This window comes from Sapajus apella, unplaced genomic scaffold (genome assembly GCF_009761245.1).
Source record: "Sapajus apella isolate SASKATOON/1434 unplaced genomic scaffold, GSC_monkey_1.0 scaffold7, whole genome shotgun sequence".
Taxonomy (NCBI): Eukaryota; Metazoa; Chordata; class Mammalia; order Primates; family Cebidae; genus Sapajus; species Sapajus apella.
The window spans coordinates 33,315,543-33,327,557 of record NW_022436947.1 but is presented as its reverse complement, the minus strand read 5'-3'; the positions used below and the strand labels follow the sequence as shown (position 1 = coordinate 33,327,557).

Sequence of the window (12,015 nt, the reverse complement as noted above, 5' to 3'; positions counted from 1 at the left end):
CCCAGAGCCCCCAACTCTTCATACTATCAAATTGGAAATTAAGTTTCAACAAACGAACGTCAGGGGAACACAAACATTCAGACCATAACAAGCCGCTGGCTATCTTAATGAGATGTGCAAGTGGAGTTATGCCAAAAAATGTAAAAAACAGCTCACTGATGCCATACCATTATTATGTTTTCCCTTTAAAGATTATTTTCAAACATCAGGTTCTCTTTGTTGTTGAATTTGATTCAGCACCACCAAGGCCGCATCCTAATCCGAAAAGATACAGCACTCAGTGTTCACCTATACCTGAACATCTCTCTGCTTCCAGTTTCCCAGTGTCACACCCCCACAGCAAATCCTTTTCCCTATAGAAGTTTGATACTTTTATGAGAATTAGGGCACTGGAGATGGCCAGAACAAAAAACCAAAAAGGTTAAAAGTTAAAGGGCACATGCAAGAGATTCCTAGAAACATCACAAAATCATGCAAATCTTTAGAATAATGCAGGAATCTTTATTATTTCATGCCTTTTATTCCAATGAATACAAGGTTTCATGTCTAGTGTTTTGACTGAAGTTCTTCCATCACCAAAGATTAATTCACTGGAACCGAAAAATCCTCTACTTTGTCCTGTTTCAGATATCACTGTCATTCTGTCAAGTCTCTTTCTATCATATCTACCTAAAGTATTACTCTTGGGTCACCTCGGTCTTTTTTTGTAAGGTTGCCAGAAGATGTCTGAATTTTCCCCAGTCTACTATCATGGTTATCAATATGTCCATTTTAATAAGACTAATTTTTTTAAAAATTCTCTATTCTCCTTTATCACTTGTAATACTTTGGTAAGGTTAAAAAGCCTAAAACTATAGTTTCATAGACTCCCTTGCAACCAATTAAATGATTTTTCCAAGAGTTGTGGAAGACAAAAGAGAAGAAAGCTGGACAAGGCAAGGTAGCTCATGCCTGTAATTCCAGCACTTTAGGAAGCCAAGGCGGGTAGATCATTTGAGGTCAGGCATTCAAGACCAGCCTGGCCAACATGATGAAACCCTGTCTCTACTAAAAATACAAAAAAATTAACCATACGTGGTGGCACATGCCTGTAGTCCCAGCTACTCAGGAGGCTGAGGCAGGAGAATCAGTTGACCGGGAAGGCGGAGGCTGCAGTGGGCAGAGATCGCACCACTGCACTCCGGCCTGGGTGACAAAGTAATGAGAGAGGAGGAGAGGGAGGAGAGAGAGGAGAGAGAGAGAGGAGAGAGAGGAGAGAGAGAGGAGAGAGAGAGAAAGTTTACTGTTTCAGCTAGTAATAAAGATCCTGAGACCCGAGAATTTAAAGACAGTTAAGAGAACCACATTGATCACACCAGCATTTAGTCATTAGGTATCTAGAAGTAGAATTGTAGCACTGGCATGGGTGGTAAGAAAAGGTACTTCCAGGCCTCTGTATTGCATCTGTGGCAGTTCCTTTAACTCCGTCCACTAGCTATTCACCCAACAATTTTATAAGCATCCAAACTCCCTGTATAAAGTGTCTTTCTGCTCTAAATACCTAGAGTGATTTCTAGTTCCTGTGCTAAACCCTAACAAAAAATATTTTACAATTTAGTCACCTCACTGATATAGACTACTGGGACTTAGAGACTTCCTCTATCTCACATCCCAGGCTACTATAACTTCTCCCCTCTAAGAAATGGTAAATACATTGTAAGTTCTTACTGATTTTTGCAGAGAAGATACTGCATACAAGGAATAAGGAAAATACCAAGCATAAAAGGACTGAAAGGATTTCAGGCGGCTCTTGCAAAAAGCCATCCCCTCAGAACTCTAGGCAGAACTGAGTGCATTCTCCCATACTCCCATAAACAACTTAATTATTTAAAACAGGCCTTATTTGCCTGCCATTATTTCTGTCTATGTCTGCCACTGGTCTGTGGGTCCTTGGAGAGCCAAGAAACGTATTCTATTTATTTGGCTATCCCCACAGTCCAACTGAAAGCTTGACAACTAAATGTGTTTTCTAAACATCTGTCAATAAAGATTGAAATAAAATTATACATAATCAGAAGTTTAAAATTAAAATGACCTTAGAAGTCATCCCAGTCCTATCTAAGCCACTTGACGAAACTAAGACACAAAAAAGATCAAGTGGATATGTCTCAGGTAATACCAAATCTATGTTTCCAGGTAAACAATCTGTTTCATACATTGTTCATTCATTTAACTATGTATTAAATACCTACTCAATCAAAGGCAACACTAGAAATTATACCATAAAATCACCCTATAAAAATTACAGAATTTTAGGAGAGGAAGGAATCTTCAAAGTTATCTACTATAATCTCCTCTCCCTCTTGCTTATTTCCACCCATCTGATAGATGAAAAAACAAACAAAAAAGCAAGACTCAAAGACACTAAGTGATACTAAAGTCAGTTAACAGCATAGCTGAAATTAGGACCCATCTCCTAACTTCTCATAGTGCATCCTACTCACAGTAACACTTATCAACTTTCTGTAATTTCGGCAAATGCTACACTTTGTGCTCATAAAGTATGACTTGCCAATATAACATCCCAATTTTTCTTATTCATATTAATTCCAAAATTCCATTTTCCATTATGTTTATCAAACACATCCTATTTTTTGCCCACTATATTCGTTGCACATCAGTTAAGTTGGTGAACAGGAAGTATAAATGAAAGGCTGTGGTGAAGTGGTATATTAGTTTTTCAACTAACAAAAAGGGTTTACAGAAAACTTCAAATATTTACTTTGAAAAATAAGTCACACTGGTTGGTAAGGATGCTTGTTCATGTCAATATGCATTTATATTTAATAAGATTACAAAAATGCTAAATCATGACTTTAGGCTGAATAATCCATAGGGACCCTGAAGATCAGAATTACCTGTAAATGTAGTTCTTTGTCCAACTGACTGATTCCTTGGGCAAGTTTTGCTAGTTGTTCAGCAATTACAGCTTGATGAATAGATTGTGAAGTATAAGTCTTTACATCAAAGTCTTCATTTAAAAAGTCACTATAACACTCTGGATTAAGGGAAAAATAAGGAAAAGTCCATAAATACCCTATCCTAAACCAATTATTAAACAACAGAAAAATTATAATTAACATATTTTAATCCCATACTCTGAACCACTCCTCCATACTGCTTAATGCTTAATTTTTATCATGACTCAAAAGGAAGTACAACATTGAGAAAGAGATTAAAAACATAACTACAAGCTATAACTACTAACCAAAGAAAACAAGATTATTGTCAGTGAAAAGACAACAGGAAAATTGGCTATATATATAATATTTATGGCCTCAGATATCTCTAGATCAATGCATAAATACTGTTATAGCAAAGTGAATCTGGAATTTTAACAATAGGAAGCACAGATTTATAGGTGTAACTGAAATTTAGGATTTATGGGTAAAATATGTTAATGGAAAGAAAAGCTGTTTAAAATAGGCCCCTAATAGATGGGAAACAGAAGTAATGCTAGATGTTAACAAGATATCCCTTAATATAGAAATCCACATATCTGTGGATGAAAGATAAATTAAGAGAATTAAAAGATAAAAATAGATACCCAGAAACAAAGAAGTAAAAGAAAAAAAATAGATACCCAGAAGTAATAAGCTCAAGGTAGCCACCTACCAAATCTCCTAATGATACAGTAGATACAAGTAAGACTGCCCTGAGAGAGATTATGAAACAAGCAAAATAGAGTACTTATAAGAAAACTTAAATTGTCTATATCCTCTATAATGTATGCTCAGTGAGGGGGAAAAAGGTCTTTGTTTACTACCTCATCTCCAGTGGCAGGTTCCATGAATTAAGTAATCAATACATCAGCTGATAGTATCATTCTGGTAACAACAACAACAACCAAAAAAAGTAAAAGCTCCTACTCCTGATTACTCTCAAAATGTAGTGGAATGAAAAAAGGAAACTGCTACTTTGGCTACTTTTAATTCTGAGAACCACATTTCCTTCTAGTTTCCAAGTGCTTCTCATAATTAAGGACCCTGTCAGCCAGACAAATGAAGAGAGCCATTCCAGGCAAAAGGAAGGTTTAGCAGTAGCAAATGCCATGGCATGTTTTGAGAAATAAGGGGAATACTGATTTCAGTGTGTCTAGATCATAGCACGTGTATACTGGGCAGAAATAGTAAAGGACAGATGTGGTTCCAAAGGTTGGAGGGCCGTTTGAAAAGTGGTTTATAATATACTCAAAATGTTTCACCATATCTCATTTAACTCAAGAAACTGCACTATCAGCTTTGTGTTCCAGAACAATAATCCTGGCAGCAGTATAAAAGATGGAAAAGGGATTAGTCACACAGCAATGTGCTCAAGTTGCCTTTTGAGCGCCGACTATTACATTTTCAGCAATTCTGTGAGCCAGTTGACCTTTCACATAGGTATCTTAAAATCCATGACAGAGTATTTACACCATGGTAATCAGCACACAGTACAAAATCAGGGCGTTTTCTATTTTCCCACAAAGCCAATTTACCAGTATACCCAAGAAATGGAACCACAGAGGCCAGTAAAGTACGATGGTAACAGCCTAAGTGACACAATGAAAGCCTGAATAAGACAGTGGCACTAAGAATGTCAAACTGACAAATTTGACAAATATTCACATTGCACAGGATGTAGGACTTAGTTGAAAATGGGTGATTAAAACAAATAAGGATGATTCCCAAATGTCTTGATTAGGTAACTGATATAGGAAATTTAGTTTTACATTAAGTTAGACCACTAGGCACTGAATATACAAAGATGAACATGAACAAACCTCTGCCTCCAAGGAATTCATAATTTATAAAGGGAAGAAACACACATTTATCCAGCAACATAGTAAACACAGATAACAGAATACCATAGGAAAAGATTATGAGAGAAAATAGAAAAAAAGAATTCATTTTTTCATATCTAGAACTTGTACTATTTGTTCATATGTAGGTTTTCAAGCATATTATAGAACTAGCAATGCTTGTTTACTGTCAAAATAGGAATGTCCATACAGGTTACGGAACAGTATATCATAAAAATTATTAAGATAGAAATGTCCAGTAGGTAGTTAAAAATACAGTTTTATACTTCAGAAGACAGGTAAGGATCATACTGAAACCACAGAAAAGACCAGATAATTCAGGGAAAAAAAAGTTTTAGAATGCACAAAAAGGAAAAATGAGAAAGACAGGAAAGTTGGGGGTGAACAGAGAAAATGAAAGCTATCAAAGAGACTAGAGAGTGCTCAGGGATAAAGAGAAACAAAAAGGAATGGCAAAAGCCAAAAGAAGGGATAGCCTAAAGAAAGAAAGTAGTAGTAGCAGGTCGTAGAGCTTCCAAAGATCAAACACAATGAAAGTTGAATACTGGCCATGGGATGTGGCATTTGGGGACTGACAGCCCTTAAAGAGATGAAATATAGAACGTAGTTTCCCCATTCCCATACGAGGCACACCAGAAACACCTCACCAATTTTCATACCATACACCTGTGCTCACCAAGCCTATCAACTGGTTACTCTGTCACTGGCCAAATCCCTGACATGGTAAATCACAGTATCTGTTGGAAATACTTAATTCCTCAGGAAAGTTAGGGGTGGGAAGGGCAACAGAGAGCACTTAATTCAGGACAAACTGAACTAACGAGTATCTACGGGAAACTGGCAAAGAGCACTTAAGAGAATAGAGAATTTTTAAAACACACGGCACCCATAAACCACACGAGGGAAGTATTTCAAGAAAAGCAGCAAATGCTATTACAAGTTAAAGGTAAGGACCAAAAAGGTGTCCATTTGTTGTAACCACAAGAAAGTCACTGGAAACCTTGCAAAGTTATTTCAATGACATAGATTGAGGGTAACTGAGTCCCTAGGAAACTGGAAGAAAGAATCCAGAGCAAAGTATGAGGGACTCTCCTTAGAAAGGAGCAGAGGCTCCATTTCTCTTGTAATTGAAAAGGCAAGGGAAAGAAGGAGCATGGGATGGTTATAGGTTGACGTTAAAATTATAGGTTTGTTGGGCAACAAATGGAGAAAGTTCACATCTGATGGATCCATTTTTTAACCCCGGGGAAGCAGAAAGTCATTTGTTGAGCTTGAAGGGAGAGGTTTGAAAAGGGTAAGGAATATTTAAATAATTACTGTGGAGAATAGCAGAGAACCAAGAAGAAAAATGCACAAGGCAGAACTGAAGACTATGTACCCTCCGAGAACTGATTACAATTCCTGAAATGCATCCTACTGAAACATATATACATTGTTTGGCCTGTACTGTCCCTTCCACTGTTCACCTGGGGAAGTCCTAGCTACACTTTAAAACAACTCCACCTAGAAAGCCTTTTCTGACATTTCCTAACCAGTTCCCAACCCCCAGTTATCATTCTCCTCTGTATTAATGCTCTACTTTATACACAATCCTACTGCTATCTTACATCACTATATTACAGCACCTACCTTTACAGTTCTACTTATTTCTTCTACTAGATGGTGAACTACTTGAGGGCAAGAATTGCACATATATCAGGAGCAGCTGCAAATTTATTAGGGTCTCTGCCTTGTATCTTAATTTAAATTCAGTTTTTGGTTAAACTTGAACGTCACACCCCTTTGTCAATGTTAAAAACGTTTAACCAAGTTTTTGGTTAAACTGAATTTAAATTAAGATACAAGGATGGATTAGACAGAGACCCTGACCTAGAGTTTCTAACACAAAATAGTTCAGAAAACAACATCATTAGTTTTGACTGAAGTACATAAGTTATCATGAGAAGACATGTAGTTCGAGACGACAATAAAATATTCAACAGTCAGGGAAAAACAGTAATTTAGAACTTTACAGCATTTATTATCCACTTGGGTCTTAAAATGTGTGCATGTGCTTCTACCTGCAACGTTCAATTTAAAAAACATTCTGCACCTACTGTATGCAAGATACTGCTGCTCACATTGTGGGATATATAAAAAAAAGTTCACAATACAGAAAAGATTAAGACAAGTATACGAATGATTTCAGTACAAGGTAGAATGCGATGGCCACTGGAGAAAAAAATTAAGAACAGGTGAGAAGGATTTTAGGTTTATGCTTATAAATTTGAACTTTATTCTGAAGGATAAGAGATTCGGGACATGGTAACTGGACTGACAACTGAATATGCTTTTCAAGTATTTAACTTTTCTTATTTTGGGCAACTTTTCTCCAAACAGACTAGCAATAAATCTGACTGCTAGATTCTGTATAAGTTGTTAATCCCAATCTGAATCAATTCCCTGAAACCTCCCCCGTCTCATTGTGGATAACTGCCTCATAAAGAGAACGGGGACGGGGAAAGCCTGCAAGAGGGGTCACCTGTAGACAGTAGATCATTTGTTAAAAGAGTGGGCATTTCCAGTTCTACTTTAAAACAGGCCCCTATTTCATGATGCGTCTTTCATCTGTTCTAGATACTTTTGAAGAGCTCGAACGCTACACCCCTTCGTCAAGAACTGCTGTAGCACCTGGTGGATGCCAACGCGGGCCACAGGATTTAGGCTCCCGAAACTTCAGGGAAGCTGGAGGCATGGGGTGGGGGGTGGGGGGGGTCGAGTTAAAATGTGAAGCAACAAAAACCAGGTGTCCCCAAGACACTGGAAAACAGGGAGAAAGTCCCAGAGGAAACAGGTTGGTTAGAACAGTACCCACAACTGGAGGCCGGGCGGAGGGGAGTGGTTACGTCCAGACTGGAAAACTTTCTGCAAAGCAACGGGTTGGGTCCACCTTGCTGCCCAGGTGCGGAGCTGAGCAGTCTCGCAGCCCCACCACCTGGTCGGACCCCGTCTCCTTACCGTCCTGCAGAAGTTCCCGGACTGTCGCTGCAGCCGCTCCAGAGCCTCGAGCCCCGAGGCCAGCCACAGCGACGCTGCCATCGCTACCTTCCATGTTGGCAGGTGCCGGGTTGATGTCGTCAGCAGCAGAACGGCCCCGCCCAGGTGGTGACGCAGAATATCGGCGCCGCCCGCCTAGCCAACCCGTGGTTTAATGCCGGCCTGGCGAACTGACTTTGAGGCTGCGACTGGGCCAATCCTGGCTAGGAGCCCCGTGGGTACTCGAGCAGTGGGCTCCCAGGGTCCCAGTGCTCTGCGCTCGGCGCACCGAGGGAGCCAAGGCTGTCGGGCTGGCGCTTTCCGCAGCAGCTAGTGCCCTGGCCAAGGAGAAGGTGGGCGCCGGAACGTGGCCGCAGCGCTTATCTGTGAAGCAAGTATTAAACCTCAGAACAGGGTCCGCGCGGTGTAGGGCAGGAGAGCAGACCAGGGAGCTTCGTTTGCCCTCCACACTCACAGGAGTCAGGAGTTAGTTGCTAGATAGCTTTATCTGTCCCACGCTTGATTGGCACTCCTGGGGTAATAAAAGCCCGCAGGAAATGCTTAGGAAGAAAAGTTTGTGGGGATGAACAGTGAAGAGAATTAGGGAGAGTCGACGAAGAAGGAAGACTGAACCATAAAAGGACAAATAAAACTCACTGTCTCTACTCTCCTTACTTCCCACGAGACCTTTGACCTTTTGCCTTTTCTTCCTCTTCCTCTCAGTTTGAGCAACGTGCCAGACTTTTTCTTAATTACAAACTGGTGGGTTGCCCATACCTCACTTAACAGTATTGACGCTGTGAGAGCATCAGATTGGTTCCCATTATATCTTCTCTGCTAATACATCCGCATTTTCGACTTAGATTTCTTCTAAGATAAATACTGATAAATTAACAGGATTAGTCAACCACAACTATGCAATCAAGTCTTAAGCTTCTAAGCAAAAAGAAGCTGTAATATGACTTTTCCATTTGTGCAATAGATATGTATCCAGGAAACCAATTTTGTCCAATTCCAGAGCTACGTGGTTTTCTACATTCTGTTTCAAAAAGGTCGTATTACTTATCCTGTGCTTAACGCTGTTCTAAGTATTTTATAAATCTAAATGCATTTCATACTCATAACACCGCAGGTAAGCAAGTCTTATGCTACACTGCATTATGCTCTCTTGACTTTGTCTCAGGATTTTCCCTAGTATGTTAAATTTCAGTCATGATGGGAATAGGAGTGATACATTCATTATCTGTGAATTAGGGATTGTTTTTCCTCCCTTGGCTTTTTTATACCCCACAGTGGAAGATTTAGAAGAGTGATAATAATTGATACAGCGACAGTTTTGACACTCCCCCCTACCCAGTCCGCATACTACATGAGTTTACAAATGCAAGGCTCAATCCATATCGTAAAAGGAGCCAATAAGTAAGTTAGGAACTAATTTAAACAAACAATTGTACCAGGTGCTATGGAATCTTTGAATTTACCTATTCCTGTAGTTCTAAGCTTATCTGCACATTGAAATCACCTGAAGAGCTTTAAACCAAACACTGATGCCTGCACCTGAGCCCAGGGATTTGGATTTAATTGGTCTAGGGTATGGCTTGGGCATCCTGAGTCTTAAAAGCTCCTCAGGTTATTGTAATGTACAGCTAAGGCTGAAAGCTACTGATGGTTTTGTTTTGTTGAGATGGGGTCTAGCTCTGTCACCCAGACTGGAGTGCAGTGGCAGGATCATGGCTCACTGCAGCCTCAACCTCCTGGGCTCCAGGGATCCTCCTGCCTAAGCTTCTGGAGTAGCTGGGACCACAGGCATGTGCTGCCATGCCCAGCTAGTTTTTATGTTTTTTGTAGAGATGGGGGTCTCACTATATTGCCCAAGCTGGTCTTGATCTCCTGGCCTTAAGCAAGCCTCCTGCCTTGGCCTCCCAAAATGCTGGGTTTACAGGTATGAGCCCTGAAAGCTACTGATTTACTCTTTCAGCAAATAAATATTGAGAGAGGCCTCTGTATGTCATTTACTATGACTGAAAGAGTGGATAAAAATGAAATAATTCTTGTTAAAATCACTAATGACCTTGTTGCCATTGCACACTCTGTATTTGCCTTACTTGTCTGTGATGTTTAAGATACCTACCCTCTCCTTCCTTTGTAATAGTCTCTCTCTTGATTTCTGAGTATCACTCTTTAGGTTTATTCCTCCCAGCTCCAAAGTTCATCTTCAGTCTCTTTTGCTCTCCCCTTTTCCTCTGTTACTTAAATATTGGTGCTTCCAGCAGTTTCTTGCAAGATCCTGACATTTTTAAGTACCTTAGCTGTTTTTAGTTTCAACTCCTTGCCTGAAGGTTAAAGACTGGAAAGTTTGAGACCATTCTAAAGTTGAACCATATCTGATTCTTATTTTTTATTTTTTTCTGCTTCATTTTTCCTTCAGACATACCTGTTTCTTTTTACTAAGTTACTAAGGCCAAAAACTGGAATATGAAAAGTAGCCAACACTGTGAAATGGTAGAATTTTAAGTATGGCAAATATAAAACATTTATAAACTCTATAATTTCATCACTTGTACCTGTACCTCTTGGGGTATAAAATTGATTTACAATGCAATTATAGGATTATAATTGAAATTTTCATTAGATAATACCACATTAAAATTTTTAAAAATAAGTGTTTATCTTCTGATTCACAGAACAGGTTTCAAGAATTAGAATAAAAACATCAGGATATCTTTTGATACACTGACTAGTTAGAGTTGCTCTATAAATGCCATTTAACTTTCCTGAATAAAACAAGATATTGCAAAATGCCAGTCATATAGAGTATTATATATAAAATAATTCAAAACAAATTTCTTGGTTTAGAATCCCAACAAAGTAATGTGAAAAATTTTTAAGTAACATGAAAACTTACAACATGGTAAACTAGGAAAAATATCTTGTTTTCTACATCTGGTTTTCTCACCACTATCTTGTGTAGTTTTCTACATATATTTATCTTATAGATAGAGGCAGCATTCTGTAGCATCATATTGGCTACTGTGAAAAGAAACTATTAATAAAAAAATTTCTGACCTCACAAGCCTGATGAAAAATACATGTTGTTGGTAGTGGAAATTGTTAAATTGGAATTAACATAGTGAAAGCATATTTTCTCTATACAAGCTTACTGTCTTTTTCAGATTTGAAACAAATCTGTATTAATGAAGAGCGACTGCATACAAACCACAATATGTCAAGAAAGAAAAAAAGATCCCATAGAAATGTTTCATTCTGGACAGCTGGTAAAAGTCTGTGCCCCAATGGTTCGATATTCAAAGTAAGTGTTGCTAAATGGTTAATGAATGAAGATGAAATTTCCCTTTTATCTTCTGACTTTTTTAAAGTATTGTAAGACCACCCACCAAATGGGATCTTCAAACTCCTAGCATTGGAATTATGATTTAAAATTGAGTCATGATGCTACTACTTGCCTAGTATATATGTGACCCTGACTAACTATTAACTTCTCTGAGCTGCACTTTTTGTATCTATAAAAATGGTGGTAGTTGTAACTCCTACCTGTAAGTATATAGTGGATATTAAATAGATATAAGCATCAATATACAGATTTTTATGCGAACTTAAGTCTTGGGATAAATAGGAGTACAGTTGCTAGGTCCTGTAGTAGCTGTGTGTTCAGTTTTTGAAGAAATGTTTCTTTGTATCTTTTGCTTATCTTCTGATTGGATTGTTTGCTATTTTACTATTGTGATGTTTTTTTAAAAAAATTTTGTTATATAAATAACATAGAATTTATCTCACAATCATTTTTAAGAGTACAGTTCAGTAGTGTTAAGTACATTCACATTGTTGTGCATCTGATCTCTAAAACTCTTCTCATCTTAGAAGATGGAAATTCTATACACAATAAACTATAACTCCCCATTCCACTGTTCCCCCGAGCAGCCCCTGGCAACCATTATTCTACTTTCTCCCTCTATGAATTTTACTACTCTAGGTACCTCATATAAGTCTTATCATACAATATTTGTTTGAAACAAGATTGATTTTGCTAATACTTTGTGCAGCATAACATCGTCAAGGTTCATTTATGTTGTAGCATATATCAGACTGTTCTTCTGTTTTGTTTTGTTTTGTTTTGTTTTGTTTTGTTTTGTTTTGTTTTG

General features: G+C 38.3%; 2 protein-coding genes across 6 annotated transcripts in view; one reads left to right on the top strand and one right to left on the bottom strand.

The window, feature by feature from the left end:
• The window catches only part of COG5 (component of oligomeric golgi complex 5), a 367,675-nt gene extending 359,638 nt beyond the window's left edge, over positions 1-8,037 (bottom strand). For 3 of the 4 annotated variants that reach the window (XM_032275699.1, XM_032275701.1, XM_032275700.1), the window contains exons 1-2: positions 7,838-8,016; positions 2,898-3,037 (exon numbers count right to left, since the gene is read on the bottom strand). In XM_032275699.1, coding sequence (XP_032131590.1) covers positions 2,898-3,037; positions 7,838-7,931 — 234 coding nt within the window. In that variant the 5' untranslated portion in view covers positions 7,932-8,016. Of the gene's footprint in view, positions 1-2,897; positions 3,038-7,837 lie in introns of all 4 variants that reach the window. The other variant, XM_032275697.1, reaches the window with a different exon arrangement.
• A 62-nt stretch (positions 8,038-8,099) lies between these two features.
• DUS4L (dihydrouridine synthase 4 like) overlaps positions 8,100-12,015 on the top strand; it is a 13,334-nt gene continuing 9,418 nt past the window's right edge. Inside the window, exons 1-2 of one of the 2 annotated variants that reach the window (XM_032275710.1) lie at positions 8,100-8,208; positions 11,029-11,165. In XM_032275710.1, coding sequence (XP_032131601.1) covers positions 11,050-11,165 — 116 coding nt within the window. In that variant the 5' untranslated portion in view covers positions 8,100-8,208; positions 11,029-11,049. Of the gene's footprint in view, positions 8,247-11,028; positions 11,166-12,015 lie in introns of both variants that reach the window. The other variant, XM_032275709.1, reaches the window with a different exon arrangement.